The 27,540-nt window shown below is 44.0% G+C and overlaps 1 protein-coding gene across 1 annotated transcript; it reads right to left on the bottom strand.

Annotated features, from left to right (window-relative positions):
• Positions 1-10,810: 10,810 nt before the first annotated feature.
• GPR45 (G protein-coupled receptor 45) lies at positions 10,811-14,164 on the bottom strand. The gene has a single exon (XM_016142287.2). The coding sequence runs from the start codon at positions 13,141-13,143 to the stop codon at positions 12,022-12,024; it is 1,122 nt and encodes a 373-aa protein (XP_015997773.2). The 5' UTR covers positions 13,144-14,164; the 3' UTR covers positions 10,811-12,021.
• Positions 14,165-27,540: the final 13,376 nt, after the last annotated feature.

The following is a 27,540-nucleotide window of genomic DNA, read 5'->3' as shown; positions in this document are numbered from 1 at the left end:
TTCAATTCCCTTCAAAATCGATCTCCATACTTTATGCCTTCTGTTACCAAAAACATATTTTCCTTTCCATCATAATTAGAATTCTTAATCACCATATTACATATAACACCAACAAAAATAGATCTGAGGTCATGCACATATTCATATTTTCCCATCATCAGTATTTGTAACTTCCCTGGGGGTGCATATCTAGTTTCCTCAGGGACCAATAAAATAGATGGGGTACCCAGAGAACTCAGACTCCCCTCAGAGTCCAAGAGTGAAGGGAGAGGGGAAAATTCTGATTAATTTGAGATCTCCAGGAAGGCACTCTTATTATTGGGCTGCCTAATAAGTCTGGGTCTTGGTAAAGAAGCATAGAAGCTTGTACATAGGGACTTCTTCCTGTTTTCTAGTTTCCTGCAAAAAGAAAAATCTAATTAGAGGATAGTATTGTAGTTTAGTGAACTGTTTTCAGGCCAAACTTTTTGATATCCTTCTCATTGTTAGTTTGGAAGAAGAGGGCCCCCTATGAGTCCTCACTGCAAGGAATTGCTGCCACTGTGTTGCACTGACAACTGGGCTGTGGGGTTGCGGTTCCTGCCTTCCCTGTGAGGCACAACCTGGGTAGTGCCCGTGCTGCTGGTGAGGAAGGAGGAAAAATATTCTTCTCTTACTAGGAGTTGAACCTGGGCACCCTGGGTAAAACACTGAATCTTAACCTCAAGATACCAGGGAACACAATACCAGCTGTGTCTATATCTGAAAGCACAGTACTCACCCCGAGAAAATTGCGCATGCGCCTTGTGGTGGGGAGCCACCTTTCGGGTGAAAGGGGGACTGGGGATGGGGGATAGTAGCACGGGTCTGAGCCCACAGCTGCTACAAGGAACAAATGCAGTAGGGGTCTGGTCTGTCAAGTTGTGTCGGCTGGAAAATATTTCATTTATGACTTCAGTGCAATCATGATCTAACTGGCCAGGCCTAACAGGTAGCCAATTTGTTGACCTCTGACACAAGGAGAGCCATAGTTGCAAGTGCTTACATGCAGAATGGCCAGCCCTGGGTGACAAAGTCAAGCTGTTTGGAGAGATAAGCCATGGGACAGTGCCAAGATCCTAGCATTTGAGTTACGACCCCTACTGCGACACCCGTGCACTTGTGTACATGCAGAAAGAAAGATTTGGTTAAGTCTGGGAGTCCTAGTACAGGGGTGTTAGTTTCTATATGATTTTTTTCCAAAGGCCTTCTGTTATATAGATTCCCCAAGTAGGGGCTCCTGTTCCCCCCTTTTTGGGGCTTCATAGTGGGTTTTGGCCACATAAGTCAAAAGTAATTTGAGCCTATAGTTTTCTTGATAAATCTCATGCAATCAGTGCCACAGGGAAGAAAGGCAGATATAGAAATTCACGGACGACTTTTTGTCGTCTTAGGTTGCACCAGCAGGGCTGCAGGAAGGGTCAACAAACTTGTTCCTTGGTCGTAGCTATAATGGTAGCTTATCTTTGAGAAAGGAGGCCCACAGGCAGAGTTACAACTGAGTGGTCAGCTCTGGTGTTAACCATAAAGTGAATACATTGGCTCCTCGACTATCGTTTGGACTATAGGAGCCCTGTCTGGCCCAGTGCTGGTAACATAGGCTTCTTCTTTTTTTTTTTTTTTTTTTTTTTTTTTCCCAACTGACCTTGGAAGGATGACAAGGCTCGGGCTAGGAGAACCCTACAGTTCTCCTCTAGGCAGACTCTCAACCAAGGGGGTCGGGTGAGAACTATTGCCTGCCAAGAATCAATATAAGGAAATTGGTCTGGGTGGCCAGGTTTACTAGTAATGATTTGAGAGACCCCCCACAACGATTTCCTTATCAAGAGCTCGCTGTGGTGTTAGTTTAACTCTGTAATCTCTTGAATAACCCTTTTTGAAATTCTTAAACATACCTAAACGTTTTTATTTACTCTGTTGTCCACCCATCCTTCCACCCATGGTTGGTGATGTACAAGCACTCAGAGATTCGCTTCGCCATTCTCTGGCTGCTCCCCTCACAGGGATCTTTCAGGCACCTCTTAGCAATTAGTGGATTGGTATAAATCCCCAACTAGCATCACTGGAGTAGACTCCTCACAGAGATCCAGTGACACCGCCCTAAGCCATATGAGGTTCACCACAGAACCGCAGATAGAGGCTCAAATCTCACTTTGCAGTCAGGCCACATCTCAGTCAATCATCACTCACTCTCTTTCATACAACCTCCCACCATTCCTTAACCTGTCCTGTGGAGAGTAAGCAGTCGCTCCTCTTAATCTATGGAGGGTGCTCGGTTACTCTCCGGAAGGTGATCGGGTTTCCCTTCTGCCAAGTGTTAACCAAACACACTCTGCCATCCACCTTATGTACCTGAGGGGTCACGGTTTCCTCTAACAAATGTAGAGTACTCGGGTGACCTCAGGAGGTGATCAGGCTCCCCTTCTTCCCTATAGGACAGGACCTCAGCTAGCTAACCTTTGCCCAGTGTTTCCTTACTGTGGCTAGTTTTCTTGCTCCTCCATTGTCTGATCCTTGCTGGAACCAGCAGATGGAGTTTCCCCTTCTGTCCTGTGAGGAGTTTACACAAGGTAATTCCTGGTGTGCACTTAGCGGGCTCATCTACAGGAGGGTTGGGCTATGGGTACCCGAAGTCCACCAAATGAGGGTGCTGTTTTTCCACGCTTCCCTGCCAATGAACAAGAAATCTGTTGTAGGAAGTGACATTTGATGGAGGAAATTGGACACCCAGACAGCTTTGTTAGAGGAAAGAGAATTTATTAGCCAGTGGAACATGCAGAGTTTAACAGCACCAGAGCATGAGCTCCCCTTGGTTAGATTTCTTACAGTTTATATACTTTTGCAGTGTCCATGCAAGGAGCACGTGATTCCTTTGTCTGAGGTTTTACGTGCACCTCATGACTCAGGATGGGGAGGGGAAGTTTCAGGTGGAGACTGCAAGGGGGAAGGAATTCCCAGAACACTGGTCCTATCTATTTACAGATTGTTTATCTTGTAGGTTGCAAGAGTTTCTAGAAGGCCTTTTAGAGATCTATAGGGTATGGTTAATCTATAAGCAACTGAATTGGTCATTTCTGTAAACCCTTCCCTTTGCATTTCTCAGATGCCTCCTCTCCTCTCTTAATATTACCACAGAGGAAGGCAGCTGAGGGTCTAAAGATGCATATTACCAAGAGCTGCATTTAATGCTAAGGAGAAAGCTTTCCTTTTCAATTCATATGTTCATTTAATCATTTACTCAGTCTTTCATTCATTCCACAATTGTGTAAATTCTATAGATAAACTGGTGAAAAAGACACATCTGGTCCTGGCCCTGCTGAAGCTCACCAATACGTTAATTACCATACAGGGGGATCCCTGCCAGGAGGAGGCTTGCAGGTATAACAGAAGCACAGAGGAGCCCCAAGTCGAAAGAAAGTACTCCAGGCAGAGTGAATGGTGGGACCAAGCTTGAAGGTGAGCGGGATTATGGCCCCTTTGAAATGGAGAAAAAGAGTTTCAGTTTGACTGCAGGCCAGGTGGCAGATGGTGAGGGGTAAGGCTGGAGGTGGAGGCTTCTTCCTGGTTTCTAGGGGAAGAGTGACACGAGTCTTTGTGCTGTACAGAAACCAGTCTTTCCTCCCAGGACAATGACTGCCAGCATTTCTGTGTGGCATTTTTGCCACTTATAGTATTTACATAGTTTTTAATGACATGGAAAGGACCCCACATAACCACCAAAAAGGCAGGATACAAAATGTTTTCACCAGTTTATTTGGATAATCCTTTGTTTTAAAATATAGTCTATTAGTAGAAAATTGAGAGATAGTAAGGCCAACAGATGAGGACAAATTTACCATTGAAAGACAGTTTTTGAACTCACAGATCCCAGACTTAACACCATGAGGGGCTACATGGGGAAGCACCAAGGCCACCAGGGGAGGGGGAGCTGAGGGGAATTGCTTTCATTGTGGTTTCCAGCGAAGGAAGGGTTGGGCAGGTGAGCAGGCTCTGGACTAGCTAGTGTGAATGATTCCAGTGGGCTCTGGGGCACAGGGCCGTCCCTGATTGTCTGGTACCAGACCCTGGGGTGATTGGTCAGGGGACTAGTGGCCTGGAGTGCGAGAGCCAGATAAAAGAGGTGCCAGTGATGTGGCCTCTGGATTGGCCGATTTGTATTTAAGAGGTGCGCTGGTAGGCAAGTTGTTTACTACCTCTAGGAATTGCCAGCCCTGGGAACAGCAGTCTCTTGAGAGTCAGCCAGGCCCAAGGTGTCCAAACATCAGATCACAGAAAATGAAAAAAATGGTTAATACATGCTTTTGATTAGGCCACACAGACAGCTACAATTATATTCTACTCTGTTTCCCAGGATTGAGAATTGAACATAAACAATTTAATAAACTCCGAATAGCAAGGTAAAAAAGGTTGTCTCAGAGTAGCATAGGGTGAGAAACGAGAAATAGGGTGTTCTAGAAACCCTTCCTATGCCCAGCCTGCCTTACAGACAGACTTCTGCTGCATTCAAAGAGTTTCTCGAATTGGGGTGACTCAACTTTGCCTGTAGTCACCACAAATAATTCTTTAAGCCCAAACTGGTTTCTGGAGAGGTATAAAACACCTTTAATAGTTTTGCCTTACTTTTTCCATATCTAACTAGGGAGTTATCGGCCTCGGCTTATACAAAACTGCCCCTGAGTTGTGTCTCCTTGGTCACATGACTGTGTTTACTCTCCCTAGTACCTTCAGGCACCAATTCATCATGCAACTAATGTAGGGAGGAGGCAAGAGAATTAAAATGTTAATCAAGCCACAGTCAGAGACTGCAACATGCTGATCTGCCCTGCAGCCAGGCCAGGAGGACACCTGCAGAACAAAGGAAGATTCCTGCTGGGGTTGCTAACAACCCGTTCCCCACACCTCTGAAGGGGAAACAAAAACCAAGAGTCATTCTGTATGGCTAAGACCTTGGGGAATCCGAATATTAAAGGCTGGGAACTGCCAGCAGACCTTTCACTCTACATGGTCTTACCTTTTCGGAAGAAAAACTCTTAAGCCTTCCTCACTGTATGTCCATTTCAAAGGAAATAGGAACCAAAGAATGACATACAAGCTGAATTCCCTGAACACTTGGGGTTCTTCTCACTCTATGCCTCTGAGAGGAGACCACACTCTGTGGAGTGTTACCCCTTTTCTAATAAACTTTTCTTTTGACTCTAACTTTGGTGTATGTGTTAAATTTTTTCTTCACTCTCTGCCAAAGGACCCTCTTCTCTCTGTGCAGGGCTTGGTCTTCCAGCCACCAATTCAGGGGAATTTGCCTTGTCCTCCATCATAACTATAGCCCAGAGGAATCTCGGCCCAGCCCTCTGGTGGAGGGCCTGTTGGTGGCTAATAGCAAATGTTTCATGACCTACCTACCTTAAGACTTTCCTGTTTGCAGTAACTCTCAAACACAGCTGGTTAGAGAAAAAACTGTTACAACCTTTCTGAAAAAACAATTTTATTATGACATCAAAAGCCACCAATTTCACTTTTAGAAGTTTATTTTAGAAAAATGATCAGCAGTTAAGCAGAAAGATTTATGTCAAGGATGCTCATTACAGTATTTTTTTAAAAAATAGTGAAAAATAGAAGAAAAAAAAAAAAGAAACATGGAGTGCTTAAGTAACTTACCTTGTGGCACATCCACACAAAGGAGAACTTCCAGCCAACAGAAATTGCTTTAAAACATTAAAAGAAAAAAGAACAAGAAAAATCCACCAAAAATCTAGGCAATAAAGTTGTGGTACAGTATGATCCGAATTTTGAAATGGAAAACATACATTTTTATATGTAAAAACAAACACAAAAAACCCTAGAAAATATTTTTAAAAATATATTTGAGAAAAAAAAATCTTCCAATAAACACATTTTATTTCTACAAGGAGAAAATTACATCTATAATTGAAAAAAATCAATAGATTTTTTAAAGTTGTTCTTCAAACTAGGGAATATTTAATCATAAGGATAGAGAATACACTCTTCTTTTACAGAACCTGGATCTAGACTTTGATGTACAGTGTCATCTCATGTTTCGTTAAGAACTTTACCGGATCTGTTTATTGCATTGTTTGAGAAGGACAGAGCCAGAGAATACAGAGGGTCCGTAGGCAGAAGAGGGTCAGCAGGTTCACAGGAAGGTATAGCAGAGATTTAGACCGTGAGACAAAAACCTGCGGAGCATCATTACTGGAGAAGGCACAGGAAGCAACCGGGAGTACTCATCTGGGCCTGGCTGAGAGAACCCTACACGTGCCCCTAACTGCCTGTGCTGGTCTTGAGTGGATGCATCTCAGCAGCCACAGGCTCCCCGCAAGGGGGAAACGCCTGGGCCTGGGCCGACTGCTTCCTGCAAACCCCAGAGAGAATGGGAAGAAAGTCTTCTGTTTCCCATAACATCTCTCCCTTACTGCTAGGCATGCTTTGAATGTAAATCGAGCTTTTCATTTTTCCATATGCATTTTTTAAATGATTCGGTATTATTTGTCTTTCACGGTGATGGTGATGTTTGTGACCCTCTTTTCATGGCTTAATAAAACATTCCAAATCTTTATGACAGCACAAAATATTGTCCTGGGGGAATATAGCAGCAGCATTTCAATGAGGGAGGAAATGAGGAAAACAGTCCCCAACAGGACAGTTAATAAGGAGCCGCAACCCTATCTTTTAAAAAACACTTACAAAAATGAGCTTGGCTCTTCTTCCCCCCACCCCCTTGACTGGACTGATTGGCAAAGGGACAGCAGATGCCAGAGGCAGCAGAATAGAGCAAAGAGGAGATGCAAAATAAAGATCCAATGCAAGGAATTTGTTCTTACTGCCTAGGCCTCTGCCGGCCTTTAGGCATTTACCCGAACACCTCAGAAAGCCGAACCTGTGTATCAGCACATTCAGGTTCTTGACTGCAGATAGTAAAGTCCTGAGCACACCTAAGTGTTTCACAGATAAATTCTTTCTGTTCCTATCAGGCTAATTGGGAAATATCTCTCTGCACCACAGCCCACCCTTTTTCATTCTCTGAGCCCGGCAATTTCTGGCAGTTCTCCTATTCCTAGAATACCTTGTCTCCTGTTCTTCCTGGATGAGAGGAAAAAAGAGTAGGAAGTAACCTGGAACTGGCTGCTAAAGTTACCTTGGACACATGCTCCAAATCATGTATGCATATGTGTACACACACACACACACACACACGCACGCACGCACGCACACACACGCACCATGATTTTGTGTTCAAACAACTTTTTATTCTCACAGAATCCAGATGCTAACCTCCCAGTTAGGATCTGAAGGCCTCTCTTACCTTAAATAATTAAATTGCGTGGTCTGGCCTAAGCCCTCACTCACACTCTGGGGGAGCCTCCACCTTTCAATAGTGAAGCTTCAAAATTATTCTCTTTTCTTTAACATAATCAAATGCTCAGGCAAAGTTGCTCTCGATCACTGTTGATTGTTTTAAATTGTAATTCTTTTTTCTATCTTAGAAAAATTCATCCTTTTGTGGTTGCAAATTTTCAAGCAATTTAGCTTTCCTATCTCTCACATCTTTTGTGTCTAGCTGGTTAAATGTGATGACTTATCTCCTTAGCACAGGCATAAATACTTGTAGTTCCTGTATCTAGTTGCAGGTCCCTATATGTTAGGGGCTAAAGGTACAGAGAGAGGCAACCGGTAGGGTTTGGTATGATAGAGACGTGTTTCTTTTACAATGAGAAAAAGCTCATTGATGAAATTTGTACTTAGGACTTAAGAATTTGTATGTGTTCATGTTAGAATCTCGTTTTTCAAAATCCTGCAATGTCTTCGCAGAAAACTCTGGGAATCCACCAAATCCTTCTCCCACACTAAGAAAGCCATAGCTGGGCACGTGACCACCTAACTTAGGACTCCATCTCCCAGCCTCCTTTGCAGCTGTGTGTCATGCGATTGGGCTATGGCCAAGGGAAGCACAGTGAGTGGGAATGTGTCTTATCCCATTGTTCCTCCACATTCTTTGCTCTCACAGGAACCAGACCACAGACCTGTCTGCAGCTCAGAGTCACTACAAGATGAGGACAATGCCTCAAGGGCTAAAAAAAAAACAAAACAAAAAGCTAGATGGAAGGACTTCAGTCCTAAACCACCACATGAACAGAGATCCTGCCTGCCCACTTTTTAGAGCTGAGTGTCTGTTATAAGAGCCTCACCCTTTTACCCCATGCCATACCCCTTTCTCCCTCCTGCCTCCCTACCTTCTCAGAGGTGCTACTGAGCTCTCTGCAGACTGCAGAACTGCCCTCAGAGCAGCGGGATGTGCATCTTCGGTTGCCTTTTCTGGCATGGAAATGGGGTTGCACCCACCCAGCCACTCCATTCTGCTAGCAGCCCCGGGAGGTCGACACACAGCCCAGGGGGAGTTTCTAATGGAATGAAATAGAGCAGTTAAGGCCATCAAGAATTTTGCTCTTTGAAGTCAAATTCATGTTCTTGATTTCAGTAGATGTGTATTCTTATCAACTGAACACTAAAATCTTAGGGCTACATGAGGATAAGGAAAGGCACTGAACAGCCAGTTTCTACTTTGCCCCAAAAGGACAAACCCTGGCCATAAATCAAGTTGACTGTACAACTGTAATCGTTGTTGTCACCATATATTCAGCTCCCACCACGGCCCAGGCATTGAACGAGTTCTTTTATACATATTATTTCATTTATTCTTCATGGAGCCCTCTGGCTGAAAGTATTTTGCCATTTAGGAGGTAAGCAAGCTGGGGCACATCCAGAATCTTTTGCCTGGAATCACACAGAGAGCAAGGTGGCTCTGGGGTTTAGACCCTCCCATCCGGAGCACATGCTCTCTCTACTTCGACACCTGTGCATTCCTTTAGAGCAAAAGCCTGAGTTCTGGTGGTCTAAGACTTTGGGGCTTCAGGGAGCCAGGCTGCCAACTGCATGAGCAAGGGGAGCAGAGCAACATTCAAAATGCAACATTCAACATTCATAAAGCCCCTAGAGGGGCTTTAGTTCAAAAACAGCATGTGTTTTAAGTCACATTGGGGACAAGCATACCTGGGGCATGCAATAGCAAAACAGGAATTGATCTAGATTTTTGTCACTCATCTTGGTTGTGAGAACATCCTAGAGTAAATTTGTTTTCATTTCACCCCAACAACAGGGACTAGGATTCACGATGAAAAGGTAGTGGATTTTCAAGGCTAGTCAGAATTAGGATGACACTTCTGAGACTTATTAGTGTCTCATTTTCTGAGCCGAGGCTCTCTCAATGATCCTGGGCACCGGCCTACTCAATCCTAATTATGCTCAAGGTCCTGCAAAACAATTAGGTACCCCAAGGTTTCGGTGACCCCAGGGCTAATGAGGAGGTGAAAACACAAAACAAAGAAGCAGTAGGTTGCCCAGCAAGCCTCACAGGAGACTAGAACTGGGCATTTGTGCAGTATCTTAATAAGGCGAAGTTTGTTACAGGTCTGAAGGTGGCACACTAAAAGTCAGAGGTTAAGACTCACTAGTTGGAGTTACTTAACGGGGCTGTGATTTTTTAAAAATGTGGGCATCCCAGTTGTGACCTCATTGCTCAAACAGTCTCCCAATTTTATCCTATTGTTAACACCCTTCTTTAGTCATCCGGCTTGGTTAGTAACTTACAGATCTGAGATTTCCTAAAGTTGTGTCTTAGGAGATGTTGGATATCGACTTTTGTTTACTATTCATACCCTTGGTGCTAGTTTGGGCAATAACAGTCTTATACACTGAAAGAACAATAATACTTTATTTAAAATATATACAAAATTATTACTTTAAAACATATATTACTGTCCAACATACATCATATAACACCGATGATGAAAATTTTGGTACCTTCATTCATTCAGTTTTGTGATTTCTCTTTTACTAAAGGCTCTGGAGGAACACCCTTAAATGCCCATCAGAGGGGAGATACTCACTGGCCTGGTCCCCTCGGAGGTCTGGCTGTGCTCTCGGACACCACAGAGACCATGCAAGTCTGCCTCTTGGGAGCTGAAGGAACCCTGGGGGCATTTGGGATGGGTGCCACCTCAACCAATTACAGGCCAATTGCTATCTTCTTTCTCTCTCCATCTGGGTATAAAAGGAAGGTGGAGTTAATGAGAAAGGGTGTTAATTATTTTCTGGACAAATCCTCCTCTGGGTTTATATCATGTAAATCATGTTCTTCTTAACTCCCTTTTTTTTCCTGCCTCTGTCAGGAGTGCCACAGGAAGCCAGTGTGAGAACGGGGAGCTGGCCTCTTAATATTAACATTGGAAAGGAAACAAGAAGAAAAACAAAAGGGAGCATATGTGTTCTTAGGCCAAATTTGAGTTAATGATTAGTTGGCGATGAATCCGACTACTTTCAGGTACAGCCTGTGCCCATTCGTCGCTATCTCCCCCACAGTGCCTTGCACCTAGTAGGCACTTAATAAAGGCTTGTTGCATGGGTAAATAAACACGTGTAGGGGATCCGCCAATACGAGTAGACAACACACACATTTTAGAATCAGAGTGTTTGGAGATAAAAGAGACATTGGAGATGATCTAGACCTGCTTCCTCACTTGGAAAATGGGGAAATGGAGGCCCAGAGAAGTGAGGTGCAACAAATAAGCTCACACAACTAACTAGTTCCTGATTGAGTTAGACGTGGAATTGGATTTTCTGAATTTCTCCTTAAATTTCCCACTCTCTTCAGATCTAAAGCTATAAAGAGAGCTTTGTGGGCTCAGTGGTGTGCCTTAAACTCAGAAAAATTGATCTCATGTCCCCGGTGGTAATGGATAGCCCCGGTACAGTGGCCAAGGGTACAGCACGAACAGAAAGGTCCCCTCTAGGTGGCTGTACTTCCGGGGCCCCAGTCCTGCCTGGGCTCAGAGGACCAAGATCCCGCAAAAGTGGCCCAGAGGATAGCATCTGAATGAGGTAGGAGGAGCACAGAGGTCGATGGGGAACTGCCAGCCAGTCGGGCGTCCATTACGTCCCCTGCCAGCAGTTTCCAGTGCTGAAGTGGACGTGGCAGCTGACAGAGGCTAAAGCCTCCGGGTGTCGGGAGGAAACGTGTAAACAAAGCCCACTGACTACTTGGGAGACGGAAAGCAAGTTGCTACCAACACTTGCGGAAAAGATGAATTACAAGAGGAGAACCGTATTCTTTTCTGTGCACTGGGTACAGAAGGAATGAAAACAATGGGGGGCACGAGGAACAGCGAAGGGGAAAAGAGGAGGGGTACAGAGGCTACCACTGCAGGGGCCTTGGGGTGCAGGGATGGGGTGGGCTGTGCAGGTAGGAGGGGTGGGGTACATGCAGGAGCACTCAGGCGGGCTTCTCGTCTCAGCTGAGCTGCCCCCAAACAGTCCCTGGGCTTCGAGCCACTGAGGCCTCCCATATATCATACTGAGAGCGGAGAAGCACAGCGGCTACTCTGCTTCCCAGTGTGATTTTGGTTTCTAGAAAGGATAATTTGGCCTGGTCAGGAATGCGCATCTGATCAACGTAAAGAACGTTGCACACTTCCCCATACACTGCAAACGTAAATGCCTCTGAAGAATGTGGGCGTCAAACGAAGTGAATGCTGCCTATCTAGGTTTCTCACATCAGGTACGGAGGGAGCCCTTCAGACAGAACCTTCCTCCTGCCCCACACTTGACCAACTCTGCTTTCTGCTGCCCTCCTTAACTTCCTGCCCACCTTCTGCACCACAACTACCACTCCCGCCGCCATTTCCCAGCATCTTAACTACTGTCCAGGTCCCATCAAACCCACACTGTTCTCCTGCAATGAGAAACAAAAATAATTCATTTTGCAAACTTGGGAGCCGCAGCTCATCTGGTAACAAGTGAGTACCATTGTGCTTAAATGACCACCACAAAATGCCCAGTACGATTCAAATGCCAGGGAACAGAGCAGAAGGACAGAGGGGCTCCGTCTTGACTCCAGTCCCGGTGCACCTCGTCCACTCAGCTGGCCTCTCCCTAGACAGCAGACTGGTTTTCATTGCATGCGTAGACAGTGCTTGGCTGGATTCGCCTTCGGATCCGCTCAGGCACTCTGGGGAGGATTTGGAAAGTCTGGGGCAGCAACTCTATGCAGGCCTCGCGGAATTTTTTGATCCTCCAGCAGTAAACGACAGGGTTGAAGACAGACTTGACGTAGCTGAGCCACAGGATGCAGGAGCTGGTGGTATAGAATGAGGGGCTGCAGTAGAACCTCCGACTGAACACGGACAGAAGGCTGTAGACCGAGTGTGGCAACCAGCACAGTGAGAAGCCCACAAAAAGGATGAGGATAGTGGTGAAGGCCTTGGTTTTGAAGCTCAAGTCCAAGCTGACCTGCTGTTGCCGCTGGAGCCGCCGCAGGCCAGCCCTGGTGAGCTGTCTCAGGTCTAGGCTGTCGGACTGGTTGTGGACACGGGTGGCATTCTTCCGGAAAGTGTGCAGGATGCACAGGTAGGAGCACAGCATGACGCCAAAGGGCACGAAGAACACGGCCACCACCAACATCACCACATAGGCACGACCGGCTGGGAACTCAGTGTAGCCCAGTACGCACTGGGGAGCCCGTGCTGGTACCTCCATGATGGTCCAGCCAGTCAGAGAGGGAGCCGACACGCAGAAGGACAGTGCCCAGGACACAGCGATGATCACCTTGGCCCTCCGTGGGTTCAGCTTGTCCTGGCGTTGGACGATGATGAGAAAGCGGTCCACACTGATGATGAGCAGGATGGCCACACCCTCCAGGACGAAAAACCAGTAGAGTGTGGCGGACAGCCGGCAAAAGTAATCCCCAAAGTGCCAGTGGACGGTGATCAGGGTGATGGCAGTGAAGGGCATACAGCATAAGGACAGCATGATGTCGGAGAAGGCCAGCGTGGCTAGCAACAGGTTTATGGCAGAGCGCATGGCGGGCCTCTGGTACACAATGATGCAGACGACAGCATTGCCAAGGAGCCCCACCACGATCATAAGCATCATGATTACTGCCAAGCACACTCGGAGGGGTGTGGGTGGCATGGTCGCCCCCAAGTCCGACGCATTGCTCCCATGTGGCAGCAGGTATTCGAAAGTCTCTATGGACGTGCTGTTACAGGACATCATGGGGAAAACTTGCAGCTGGGACAGAAACGCCTGGAAGGGTGCCCCTCAGCGCTTTGGTGGCTGCCGTTTTCTGTCTGCCAGCCACATCTTCTACCGAGATGTCTCGGATCCCTCAAGCACTGGAATGGTGGAGAGAAAGATCTGTCTTTGGGAGCACTACCAAGGATCTGCGATTCATCAAACACATCGCATTTTTTTCTGAGACAACTAACTGTGTCCACAGCTTCGTACTTGGACAATCTCTGTAGCCTAGAGCAAAGAAACACAGGGAAGAGAAGGGAGTTACACTTTCCAAGCACATGTTGAATAGAGCAGAGTCTACATTTTGCAGGTTTTCTAAACACTAGACTGGAGAGAAAGAATGACTCATTTATTTACCATTTGCAATAAGGCTTGGTATTCACAAATACTATGAGCCTGGTACAGTAACTGAGGGAAACCTAATCAGACCTACTTTACAGGGCATCAGGAAGTGAATATCTTGTAATCAACATTTATATAATAGGCATGCATTCAATAACTTGAATTATATGCAACTGGATTGAATGAAGTTTTGGACAAGCCACCTTCCCTTAGAATGGCAATTGTATGAGGTCCAGGATTTTCAACTGTCCTTTTCTGCTGTCTCTCCAGCATCTAGATTAGTGCCTGGCACATAGAAGACACCTAACGGATATGTGTTGAGCAGATGAATTCATGGTAGTTGATGCTGCTACTATAAAATTTGTTTAGGTTTATTTTGAGATAAATGTATATTCGCATGTAGTTGCAAGACATAATCCTGCTAGATCCCATCTACCCTTTATGCTATTGTCCATAATGCAACATCTTGGATAGCTGTAGTGCTGTTACAGTATCACTTTAAGAAACACTGATGGGAAGGAAGAAAATCTCCCCAAAAGTAAGTTCTTTTAAAAGATGGTGTTAATTTTTCTTTCTCATAGATGTGATAAGAATGGTGTTCTGGGTCTCAAGTCCAGGGTCAGACTCCTGGCGCGGGGTGAAATCCAGCTTCCACCACTTATCAATCACTGGGCATCCTCTGCCAGGTTGCTTAACCTCTGCCAGTGCGGCCTCTTCATGCATAATGTGCAAAAAATAATCAGGCCAACTTACAGAGAAGCTGCAAAGATTAGATGAGAGAATGCCCATAAAGTGATTTTACCATGCCTGGATCATAGACAGTGCTCAATAAACCTTAACCATTATCATTTGACCCCTGCCGCAAATCAATTACAATGTCACAATGACTATTGTTAATTTATACATGATCCAGCTCACACTTGCATCTGTTTTAGATCTGCCAACAGGTGAAGCGCTCTACTCAGAGTGAGGATGTTTTGTCATACATCACCTGCTCCCTCACTCCCACCATTTCCAGTAAGCTGATCAGACCAGGCAACCGACCCGCGGGTAGCGAACCCACAGCCCGGCCAATGATGGCACAGCTGCAATGCTCTCTCAGCTAGAAATCGGAACTAGGGCATGCTGAGCGACTAAAGCAACTGCGTGAGGGATTTATGGGGAAAAAAAAGCCTCAAGTTTAGCCAAGGCCACGAGGGTGTGTTAGATGTTTTCCATTTGTCCCTCCAAATCTCCTGGCCACTCTCTTTACCTGGACCTTGCCTGGAAGGCTGGTCCTCTTCCTTGAGGAAGAGAGAGGAGGTCTTTTTTGCCCCGGTTCTCTCCCATTTGATTGTGGTTGGCAGTGAGTGGTTTCCAGAAGGTCTCAGTGCCTCCACAGGGCCCTCACGGGAAGCCCAGTGCCCTCTCCAGGTCCCTAACTGCCTCAACCTGTGGGCTTAGGGGCGATGGACCTTCCTGATGCTGCTAGCCATGGGGTGTTGCCCCAGTCCTCATTGGTTTCCCTTACCCTGGCCTCACCTTTGACAAGAATCTCTTTTCAATCAGGTCGAATCTATTTCTTGTCTGCACTCTGACAGAAACAAGGGGTCCTGGCAAACTGAAGCCACGAGGAAGCAGCAACAAAGAGCTGACACTAGGAGGAAGGGGTAGGCCCTCAGTGCTCCCCTGGATGTCATTGTTCCTAACCCTTTGCCATCTTCTTTCTTGGTTTCCTTTATTTTGTGGACAATATCCTTAAATTACTTTCTAAGAAAGGGCTCAGGGGAGGCGAATTTTCTGAGTCCTTGCATAGATGAAAAATCTTTTTCTGCCTTCCCACTGGCAGCTCGGCAGCCTAGAGAATTTAGGCTGAAATAATGTTCCCTCGGAAATTGGTAGGCATTGCCCCTTCTAGCATTCAGCGTCACTGGTATTGGGTTGAAAATGGATTGGATTCTTTTTCTTCATAGGTGACAATATTTTTGTCTCTAAAAGGTTTGATATTTTCTTCCTGAAAATGTTTTCACAAGACTCTATCTAAATTTGGGTATTTTCTCACTTATTGTGCTGGACACTCGGGCCTTTTCGATCCAAAGCCACATACATCTCCACTCTAGGAAAGACTCTTCTTTCATTTCTTTGATAGTTTTCTCCCATACGATCTTTTTGGTAGGTGCTTATTGTATGGTTGCTGGACCTCATTGATCGGGCCTTACTTTTTCTTTTATTTTCCCTTGTCTTTTTTATTTTTGCCTTTGTTTTTGGTCCTTTTTAGGCTATGCTGTGGGGGATTTTTTTCTTAACTTTGTGCTTAGTCTTATTTCTAATTTTGGCAATTCTATATTTAAAATTTGAGAGCATTCTTATTTTCTGTGCCTTTTGCATAGCACTTCATTCCTTTATGGCTATGCTTTATTTTTAAAACTCCAAGGTTCATCATTAGAGATGTCATTTTAAGTTATCTTCTTTTTTCTAAATTTTATCTCATTTCTCTAGAGTTAGGGACTCAGCTTATCTTTACCTTCCTCTTTAAGACAGCTGGTTCTCTTCATGTCTAGGGATTCCAGCGTCTTGATCTTGCTAAGTTCTAAGGGTGGGGCAGTTGTTTGGGGTTGGTTTCCCTATAAACTCTCTCATTGAGTGGTGTGCCCACAGTAGCCCAGTGTAAGTCAGGCCTTGCATCAGCGAGGAAGAGGTAGAAACAGCAAGCTGAGGGCTTCCCATGGGCCACCCTTCGATGAGTGTCAGGAAGAGCAGAGCTTCCCTATGGGATCCCATCACTCACAATACAAACCTTCACTACCATCATTAGCATTTTCAACACATTCACAGAAGATTCCCCTGCTTTTAGGGGAGGAGGGGTAAATGTCTACAGCCTGAACTTTAAAAAGGGTGAATTTCCTTTTAAAAACATGTGGTTTGAGTGGGTCTCTATTTTTCCAGTGCAGATGTTAAATAAATATTTTATATAATATGTAAGGATTACACCAAACCCATCACTCATCTTTAAAAAGTGCTGAGTATGTCATAGCGACTAAGAACCCAGCTTGGATTCAGATAGATCCTACTAGCTGGTGATTTTGCTACTTACTTTATCTAAGTCTTCATTTTCTTATCTGTGAAATGGGGATAACAGCACCTACCAGAGAGGGTTATTGTGTGAAGCACATGAGAGAATGAACACAAGGTGCTTGGTACACGGTATGCAGCTCATATATGCTAGGTGCTAATTTTTTATTTCTCTCAGTGTTATCGAGATGTTATTGACATTTAACATATGTAAATTTCAGGTCTAAACATGATGATTTGGTATACGTATGTATTGCAAAATGATTAACGCAATAGGGTTAGTTAACACCTCCAACCCCTTACATAATTACCATTATTTTTTTGTAGTAATAACATTAAGAACTACTCTTCCTAAAAACTTTCAAGAATATAATACAGTATTGTTAACTGTAGTCACTAAAATGTACAATAGATACCCAAGAGTTGGGCATTTGTATCTTTTGACCAGCATCTTTCTATTAACCCCCGCCCCCCAGCTCCCAGTAACCACTATTCTACTCTATTTCTATGAGTTTGGCTTTTTTAGATTCAACATATAATGAGATCACATGGTGTTTGTCTTTCTCTTCTAACATTTCACTAAGCATAATGCCCTCAAGGTCCATTCATGTCATAGCAAGTAGTAAGATTTCATTCTCTTTTATGGCTGAAAAATATTCCATTTTTGTACATAGCACAATTTCTTTATCTATTCATCTATGGATGGGCACTTAGGATGCTTCTATATCTTGTCTGTTGTAAATAATGTTTCAGTAAATGTGAGGGTGCACATATCTTTTCAAATTAGTGTTTTTATTTCCTTCAGATAGAAACTCAGAAGTGGCATAGCTAGATCATATGGTAGTTCTATTTTTAATTTTTTGAGGGACAGCCATACTGTTTCCCGTAGTGGTTACGTCAATTTACATTCCCTGCAACAATGCACGAGGGTTCCCTTTTCTCCACATCCTTGCTGACACGTTATTTCTTGTCTTTTTGGTAGTAACTAGTCTAACAGGTGTGAAGTAATACCTCTTTGTTATTTTGACTTGCATTTCCCTGATGATTAATGACTTCAAGCATCTTTTCATGTACCCGTTGGCCACTTGTATGTCTTCTCTGGAAAATGTCTAATTTAATCCTTTACCCATTTTTAAAATGGATTGTTTGTGTTTTTGCTATTGAGTTGTATGAGTTCTTTATTTTTGGTATTAATCCTTCATCAGGGATTTCTCTCATTTCAAGGTTACCTTTCCATTTTGCTGATTGTCTCTTTTGCTGTGCAGAAACTTTTTAGTTTCATGTAGTCCCACTTATTTATTTTTGCTTTTGCCATTTGCATTCCAGGTGTCATATCCAAAAAATTGTTGTAAAACCAGCACCTAGAAGTTATATCCTTGTAGTTTCTTTTAGTAGTTTTACAGTTTTGGGTCTTATATTTATGCCTTTAATCTATTTCAAGTTAATTTTTGTGAGCGATGTAAGCTAGAAGTCCAATTACATTCTTCTATGTGTAAATATCCAGTTTTCCAACACCATTTATTGAAGAGACTATCCTTTCCCCATTAAGTGCTCTTGGTTCCCTTGTCAAAAATTAGTTGAGTGTATACATAATGGATTTACTTCTGGACTCTCAGATCTGTTCCATTGGTCTATATGTCTGTTTTTATAACAGTACCATACTCATTTGATTACTATTGCTTTGTATTAAAGTTTGAAATCAGGAATTGTGATGCCTCCAGCTTTTGCCTGCTCAAGATTGCTTTGGCTATTCAGAGTCTTTGTTAGTTTCCTCTGGTGGTATCATGTTTCCTTGATTATTCATGATTCTTGTGGTACCTTGTATTGGTGTCTGTGCATTTGAGGAACTAGTTATATCTTTCAGTCTTTACAGACAGGCGCAGCCCTTCACCAACCAATCTGTCCAGAGCTTCTGGGTGGGCCATCTGGGATGTCTGTGGGTGGACTTGCTGCTGGTGTCCTTTCCTTGGGTGGGCAGGTCTAGTGCTTGGGTCAGCAGGTGGGCAGCCTGGTACACTGGGGACCAACCTGGAGTGTGGGTTCACTAGAGGGAGTCTGGGTTCACTGGAGTGAGCCTGGAGCTTGAATCTGCAGTCATGGTCCTGGGTCTGCATAGGTGGACTCAGGTTCTGGATCCACAGGGCTAACTAGATGCCAAGGACCAGTGGGGAGGTCTCTGTGTCTGAGTCACAGCGGCTGATCTGGCATTGGGATGGGCTGGGAGCCTGGCTTCTTGGGAGATGGCTTGGAGGCTGGAGCAGTAGGGTAACCAGTGATCTGGGGCCTCAAGGGTTTACCTGGGGGTTGGGCCTCTGGGAGACAGTCAGTGCTGGAGCAGGCCAGGAGCTTAAATCCATGGGGCTGCTCTGGACTACAGGTAAGAATTCAATCTGTAAAAGGCCTCCAGAGATACATCATGGATATTTAGCTCTTTTTGTCTTTGGAAGCCCTCATCCTGCTTTCCGCTTATTAATCCTTACTTCCTCCTCTGTGCTTAGAAGCAGCTTCTCTTTTCTAAGCCCCTTATGGTCAACATTATAGGTATTTCAAAGGGACATTAAAGGGACACGGGTGATGTAAAGACCCAGGAGGCCTCAGCCCAATTAGCCCAAGGCTCTGAAGGTGGTAGTATCTCAGTGATGTTATCTCAGTTTACATCCAACCAGTCCTGAGTGTTCCAGGTCTAGAACTTGATTTGGCCAAGCACACCCAGACAGATTCACTCTTAGGTGGGTCCAGTTATCCAAACTCACAGACACTGAACTGTCACATCAGAAATTTATTGTGTTTGTTTATAAGTGAGAGGTATTTCTCATGCGGACCACAAAGGCTCATGTTAGCATGATACCATACTTCTGTGCCTCAGTTTTCTGATCGGTGAAATGGAGATAGTTATGTATTGACCCCCAGAATTGTAAAATAATATGCACAATGCCTGGTACAAAGAAGGGCATAAATAACAAATAATAAATTCACTCATATCCCTCATTGTTTCATGTTCATGGACTTCTGTATTTTGGATTAAAGAGCAGGATCCATGACATGAGAACCCCTCATGGATTAAGATCTTCCTTGAGCAGAGAATAAGGGCCACTGAGTGTGTCTGTGAGTCTATAAAGTCCTAGCTGGTAGTGAATCCTTCACCTGCATCCTTCTCTATGCTATAAGATTCGATTTTCCCTACAATGATAACTACAAAGAGTGATTTCATGCTTAAGTGAAGGAACAAATAGTACAATGATTTTTTTTTTTTAATATGTGTATCTTGAGGTTGAATCAGATTAAAATTGTTTGGGCTTCTGGGCAACAACTTGTCTTATTTTAATATTTTAATTTAGCATTTAGGTCATAGTCTTGTTGTTAATATGCGAAGCAACAGCATTTTCATTACCCGGCACATTAATGATCAAAGGGAAAGGTAACTAGTGAACAAGAAATGTTCCGTGTTCTTTCAGTGTGAAGCAATACTCGCCAGCTCTCTGGTGCCCTTCACTTGGATGGACGGGAACCACAACACGAATTCTTACCCGAGAAAGAAGCAAGGTGGGAACTGACCCTTAAGGTACTTTTTAGTACCTACCCAAACAATCTCACCCTGGAACTGGGAGGTCATGCAGGTGTTAGAAGACGGATAAGTATTTCAAATTGAAGTCTAATGAATAAACTGAGGGAACGATGACCAGCCTGCACTGACTGTGTGCCACAGGGCAAGTAGAAGCACACCGACAACGTCCTCAGTAAATCGGGTCCATGTGAAGGACAGAAAGTGCTTTTGGCCACGAGCAAAGAGGAAACACAGCCATCCGTGCACTGAATTTACCAAAATGATTTCTAAAACTCCTTCAAATATCACAGTCCCCTTACTGTCCTGATGCCTGCCTCTGCACTGTGAGCCGTTCATGTCCGTGCCATCCAAATACATGCTCGTTCTTCATCCTCAGGGTGGCTGGGGGTGGCGAAGCAGGGGAGGCATGGACGGGATGAAAGGGCAGCTCAGGTATAGTCATGACCAGCTCAAGGGCATAAAAGTAGTAAAGAATGGAGCTAAGACTGGGAATCACTTTCTAGTACTGATAGTCCAAAAGAGGAACCTGTCTTTGATGAGGGTCATGGTGAGAGAGAAGGCGGTCTCATGTCTATGACGCTGATAAGCATGAAGAAAGAAAAACAGTCCCAACACTCCCAAACCATCCAAGCTGAGGCACAGAAAACTTTAAGATGGATCTGTACTCCTTTCTAGCAGGTGAAGAATAATAGACTGTTAAAGACAGCTTTGGTGGTTGAAAATCTGTGAGGATGAGGGAAAGAATCTGTTTTCCTGCTCTCTAAATATGATGACTCTATGTGGGACCTCAGGCGACACCCTGAGGGGTTACACTGGGCAAGGGGCAGCCACACAGTGCTGGGAAGCACTGGTGACTTGTTCTGACAATGCTGTCCTTCCTCCCTCCTTTCTTTTTGTCCTCCCTCCCTCCCTCCCTCCCTCCCTCCCTTCCTTCCTTCCTTCCTTCCTTCCTTCCTTCCTTCCTTCCTTCCTTCCTTCTTACCTTCCTTCCTTTCTTCCTCTCTCTTACCATCCCTTCCTCTTTCTCTCTTTCTCTCTCCTTACTTTTAGATACTTCTTATTATGGTACATTTAAAACCCATTTAAAAAAAGCAGGAAAACAGGTCCTTGAATAATAAAATTTTGTTATAACACTGTCGATATGCTGTTAGGAACATAATTCATTTATATCAATTAGCCTATGGTAAAGTTGTTTCATTATATATAATTTCACTTAAAGTTGTAGAACCTGATGATGTTAAGTGAGGACTTACTATATAATAAAAGCCCCATTTTGCCAAATTTTTGAGATATAGTTATTCCTTAGTATCCTCAGGGGATTGGCTCCAGGAGCCTTCCCCCATCGATTGATGATGCTCAAGTCCCTTACATAAAATGGGTAGTATTTGCATATAACCTATATGCATTATCTTGTATACTTTAAATTATCTCTAGATCACTTACAATACCTAACGCAATGTAAATACTATGTATAGTTTAGGGAATAATACAAGTTAAAAGTCTGTACGTGTTCAGCGAATGCAACCGTCATAGGCCTAACTACACAGTACTGTCAGTAACGACGTTAATGCTTTTTTCTAATATTTTCAATTTATGGTTGGTTGAATCTGCGGTTGTAGAACTCACAGATACAAAGGGCCAACTGTATATCTTTCCCATTTTTTTCCATTTAAGTGGGCAGCAGCTCTGCACATCCTTGTCCCCAAACACCTTATGTTCAGGCTTTTGTTTCCAATGAAGTGAGGAGATTCTGCCTGTTTTTCTTGGAAAGCAGAGGCCAGGCTGTGAGGTAGAAGCATGCCCTGATGGACAAGGAGAGGACTGCCCCACCAAGGAGAGGTCCCTAGAGTACAGCAGGGCCATAGATGGTGGAGGGGTACTAGAAGGCACCTCTCTGAGTCCCTTCCTGACCCAAGCTAATTGTAATGGACTTGAAGCCAGAGATGAATCCTTGATAAGATGCTGCCACATGTTTGGCAAACTTAAAGTTTCAGGTAGCAAATCTCATCTTTAGCTGAGAAATGTCTAGCTTTAAGTTGATGGAAAGAAGAAATGTGTTTCTTCTTTTCTTATCCTCAAGGTCAGATGTAAAAAGACAAACCAGGTTGGAAACTTGAAACTCAGAATGAGAGGGCTTGGTGAAAAGAGGGGAGAGTAGTAGGTGGAGAGAAGGAAGACAGACTGAGCAGAAGATGGTTTGGAGGCCAGCACAGGTAGGTCAGCCAGAGAGATCTGAGTCATGGGGAGGAGACGAGTGATTTCTATTGTAGAAGGAAGACTTCCTGGCAATCGGGAGGGGTAAGCACCAGTGTGGATTTTCACAGAGGGCTCTATATCTCCTTCCTCAATGCCTCTAAAACAGAATGGCCAAAAGGCAGGTTGCATGGAGGCGGCCCAATGCATTATAAAGTGTCTGAGGTCCTTCCGGTCCAGTCCAGAAAGTCCAGGCCTTCACCATTAGGGTATTCAGAAAATAACGAAATATCCCAGCATGATGGCAATAGCAGCTGCTCACTCATCTTTAGATCCACATGCCGTTCTCCAGTGCAACTCTCCTCATGCTCCAAACTCCAGACGGGAGCTCCCCTGCCACACTTTCCATATCCTTCAAGCAAAGGGAGCATTGGTTCCTCCCTGTGCCTCCTGGGACATGTCCCGGCTATAAGCTTCACAGAGCGTTCTGGGAACCTAGGTGCCTCAGAGTCTTGATTGTGTGTGTGCAGGCCGCCCCCCTCCCCCACCCGCCCCGTGTGTGCTGCTTGCCAGGAACAAGGCCCACTGAGAACAAAACGCCCAATGCACATCTCCAGGAAGTAGACACTTCTTTTGGAATGGTTTTACACAAACAAAAAAAACAGTCAGGTACTCACTACAGACAGGCACACTGACATTTTACAACACAAATTTAGAAATACACGCACATAACCACACACGTTGCTACATATACATATGTGTGTGTGTGTGTGTGTATACACACACACATATACATATATATATTTCTATGAAAGTAGAGCATTTCTATGAAAACTTTTATAAGCCAAAATGGCATAAAGTGAAGAAGCAATTACCACTAAAGAAAAAATTTTGAGCATTCCCAGGCCCCAAAAATAACCTAGCAAATCATATCGAATACATTTAATTACCTGCAGTTGTACACTAAGCACAACACTCTTACAAGCTCTCTTAGGCTTTTCTGGTCCCCTAGGGCACAGCTAACAGATGTACAAAATCAATGAAGATAAAGCCCAGATGCTCAAGACTCAGTCAGAGCTCTGGGGATAGATGCTGAGATGCTAAATGTGGTTCTGGGGAAGGAGCTGGGCGGGACCACCCTCTCCGCTCGGGGTTCACCTGCCTCTACAATGCTCAGCAAAACAATGCTGAACTCTGTTTTCATTTTTTACCTTTTTTTGCTTTTTTCCATAAAAGTAAAAATCCTGTTTGAATTTCTTTCAGTTACCTAAAGCAGGTACTAATGTAGGTATTTTGTAAAAGCGAATGGGTATAAAGCAAACTTTTGAAAGTGGGGTGTGTGTGTGTGTGTGTGTGTGTGTGTGTGTGTGTGTGTGTTGCCAATAGAATTTGCTGTTCTGCTTGTTCTAGTTCAATCAAATGGTGGGAGATTTGGTGGACTCTTCCTCTGTAGTTGTTAATATTGCTCAGGTAACCAATCAGTATTTTTGATATTAGACTTTTATATCTTAGTCCAAAAGAACATATTGGTTCACAAGTGCCATATCCAAGAAATGAAGTCAAATTTGGCAGATGAAAAAGTTTGCTGTGGAAACAGGTTGACTCTGTCATTACCTGCAACAGTGTCATCTGTCTTTTTGATACAAACTCTCAAACAGATGGTATATTTCAATTTCAATAACTTTATTGGCAATGAGAAAATATGCAAGAGCTGCCAAAAGTTATACATCAAGTAGCTGTGTTTAGAAGCAGGTGTTACGCCACATGTCTCAACTTCTAAGAAAAGTGAGCTGAAAGAGACCAGATTTTTTATTTCTCAACTCAGGCAAGACTCTTGGGAGGAATTTTTCTCAAATAGAACAGAATTGGGAAACTTTTTAAAGGAAATAAACCTTTGTCGACTATTCTTAGTAATGCCTAGAGTGCATTGTGTACTCACTACGCGCCAGGGTGAGCCCTTTAGAGAGATCGGTGGTTCTTTGGCCTGGCATCAGCATGATGTAGGAACTTGTTAAAAATGCAGACTCTCGGGGCCACTGCAGACCAACTAAATCAGAACCCTGGGGTGTGTTGAGGGGCGGGGGGGGGGGGGCAGCGGCTAGGGATCTGTGTGTTAACAAATCACCTGAGGGCTGGATGTTAATGGTGGGACCTACTGATATAGCTGATCTCCTTGAACTCTTCCAGCTACTCGGTTTCACAGATGAGGAAACTGATAGATGTTTCTTTATCTAGAAAGCAGCATTAGAACCCAGGAGCTCTGGATTAACCCTGCACTATGCCATTTCCAGAATGATATAAGTGGAAATTCATGTCAGGCTTTTACATTTGCAGTGAGTTAGTATTTCAGAGCAAGAGCAATTATGTCTTCATCAGGAGCAGAGAAGCAGTAAGGGAAGTGGCTGCAGGGACTCTCTGTAGGACAGGCAACGGCTGGAGCATAGCAGGGCCATGGATAGCCACAGAGTCATGGACAGACCCCAGGATATTAGGCTGCCCTTAGGTGTGTATTACACTCTGTGCCCCAGATGGATGTGCCTCACAGATGCTTCTGGAGCAGATATGGACGAGACCTACTTGTCAAATTTAAAATCTGCTGAACGTAGAGAATGTGGGATTTAATGCTAGAGCTATGGGAAACACAAAGTAGCATGGCGATCGGCCACTATCCAGTCTCTGTTCAATCTATGGTGCTTCCCCAGGCCACATATAGGAAATATCTGTATGGCATACTAGGGTGACAGCTCAGAGGGCTGTGAGGGTGAATGCCGTGGACACACAAGCAGCCCTTCACTGGTCAAGGGCCATGTACCTCAGGTGTGAATCTCTAATCTAAATTCCCAAATTTCAGGGCTCTGCAAATATAGGGTCTAATACAGACTGAATGTTTCAAAACCGTGCTCTTCTTTCTTTCTCTTTACAATATATTATTGTTCCCAATTACAGATGAAGAGACTTTATCAATACATTAAGTGATTTGCTTATGATGATACCAGTGGAAGAAAGTCACATCTAGTCACTCTTCTCTTCTTGTCTTCATCCTGGGTAGGCCCTAGGCCAGCCATTCTGCTCACTTCACAAATGGGTTCCATTGTGTGGACAAAGTCCTTTCCACAGTTTCACATGGTGACTAACTGCTCACACTTTGTCCAGTAATGAGAAAGAGCAACTGGTATTTTAAGTTCTTCTTCACGCTTCACAGAATGCCTGTTTGGATGTATCTTCCTATCAGCACCTTTCTTTAGGAGAGACATATGAATGATTCACTGAGAGGCATTAGCTCCCAAGTGAAGCCTCAGGAATTTTATTTGTGACTTTAACTGTTAAAAGCCATTTTCCCCCTTTCTAAACTAGTTTTGAGGTGTAGCATCTAAGGTAGGGTTTTTAAAGTCCCTGAACCATGTATGAAGATTTTGCTAGAGGCACAAAGCATATGGTGCTTGTTTAAAATGGGTATACTTGATATTTTAATGAAATCTGATACACTTAGCACTTTCTCAAGATGCTAAAAAGTGAGACATGCCAATGTCGAGCATCTCCAGGTAGAACATATGACGTCCCAAGTAACTTGCACCCGGGGCTCCCAGGACAGCTGTGGCTTACTCAAATCAGAAAAAAAACCCATGTTGGCACCTCAGACTTCTCAGGGCGGCATCAGGGTTGCTTTGCAAAAAACTTTTTCTTTCTGTAAACATCCACAGGCACCTGTCCCCTCGATTTGCTTGGCTTTCTTAAAAACTAATTTTAAACTTTTTCTTGTAACTTTTATAATTTCTCTAACATTTTATGGCTCTAATCTGAAAATGAAACATAACACCTAAGTCTGGTAAAAAATATGCTTTTTCATTTGTAATATAAAGAAGACAGCTTATGTATCCAATTAAAATTATTTTGGGTGATATTTTAATGTTTTTAACAGCTTTATTAAGACATAATTTACATATCATAAAATCTGCCCATTATAAGTTTACAAGTCAATGATTTTTAGTCAATTTACAGTGCTGGGCAACTGTCTTCACAATTCACTTTTAGAATATTTCCATCACCCTAAAAACGATCCTTCATGTCTGTGTTCAGTCAACTGGTCGAATCTTTTAATAGTGGTATCAATTTATGTTGTCAAGAAGAGTTCTTAATGCTACCCAAGAATGAGACAATTCTAGGGGAGGGCCTGGCCAGGCCGGTAGACCTGCCCTTATATTCTCACCTGGGCCCATGACGCGCGGATAAAAGTGGTGTCGAAGAAGCTACCTTCCCAGTAAAGGCAGAAAACCATTTTAGTCCATCAGCCTGGCCTGCGTTGGTATTAGTGGCTCTGAATTAGTGGCTCCCTGTACTGGTAGGAAGCAGGGCAGGGTCAACCTACATACCCACCACAATGCCAACAGTGAGCATGAAGCCATGATGAGCAATGAAGTACTGGAGGCAGTGGGGACATGGGCCTTAGGCAAATGCCAGGGCTGGAATCAGAAAATTAAAACTTTAGTCCTGGCTCTGCTTCTTAGCCTTGCAACCTGGGGGAAATTCCAACTGTTTAGCTTCAGAGTCCTCTTTTGTACCTACCTCCCTGGGTACAAAATTTGGAAAAGCCTCTTGCAAACCATAAGACCTCAGGCAAGGGCATCGGGACAGGTGGCAAATCCAGATGACACCGTATGTTAGGGTTTAGGGGTACTTTGAGCTGATCGTGGGTATATGGGTTCCCAGGGGTGCTGTCCTGAGGTTTTACTGAGGGTTTTGCTTCTAAACAAACCCAATTTTAAATGTATGGTGTTTACGGCCTTGCAAAACATTTTCATGACCCCATTACCTGTGCTATTCAATTCCCATGAGGTCACAGAGTATGTGCATAGTAAAGCTGGAACTTGGCACCGGGGTCATCCTTCTTGATTTCCCTCACGTTGGACTTTGGAGATTCTTCTCAGAAGAGGGTGAGAGCATTCCAGCTGGCAGAAAGCATGGCTGCACAATTTCAAGGAATGTCAAACCTTATTCTTATCAGTGTTTGAGCCCACCGATAGGTAAGGCACAAACTGTGAAACAAGCTATGACCTTGCCCATCATTAATGAGCTAAGAGGGTCTATTTAAGAGAAAAACAACCATAGAAGAGTTTAATTCAGAAAACATAAAATCTAAGGGGGAAGTACATTCACTTAAACTAACTTTTTGACTTGTATTTCAGAATGAAATTAATGTCTTAAATCTTTAAATAAGAGATGTGTTC

Source organism: Rousettus aegyptiacus, unplaced genomic scaffold, assembly GCF_014176215.1.
Source record: "Rousettus aegyptiacus isolate mRouAeg1 unplaced genomic scaffold, mRouAeg1.p scaffold_m13_p_7, whole genome shotgun sequence".
NCBI classification, from domain to species: Eukaryota; Metazoa; Chordata; class Mammalia; order Chiroptera; family Pteropodidae; genus Rousettus; species Rousettus aegyptiacus.
Note: the sequence above shows the minus strand (reverse complement) of the source record. Positions and strands in the feature narration are given on the sequence as shown.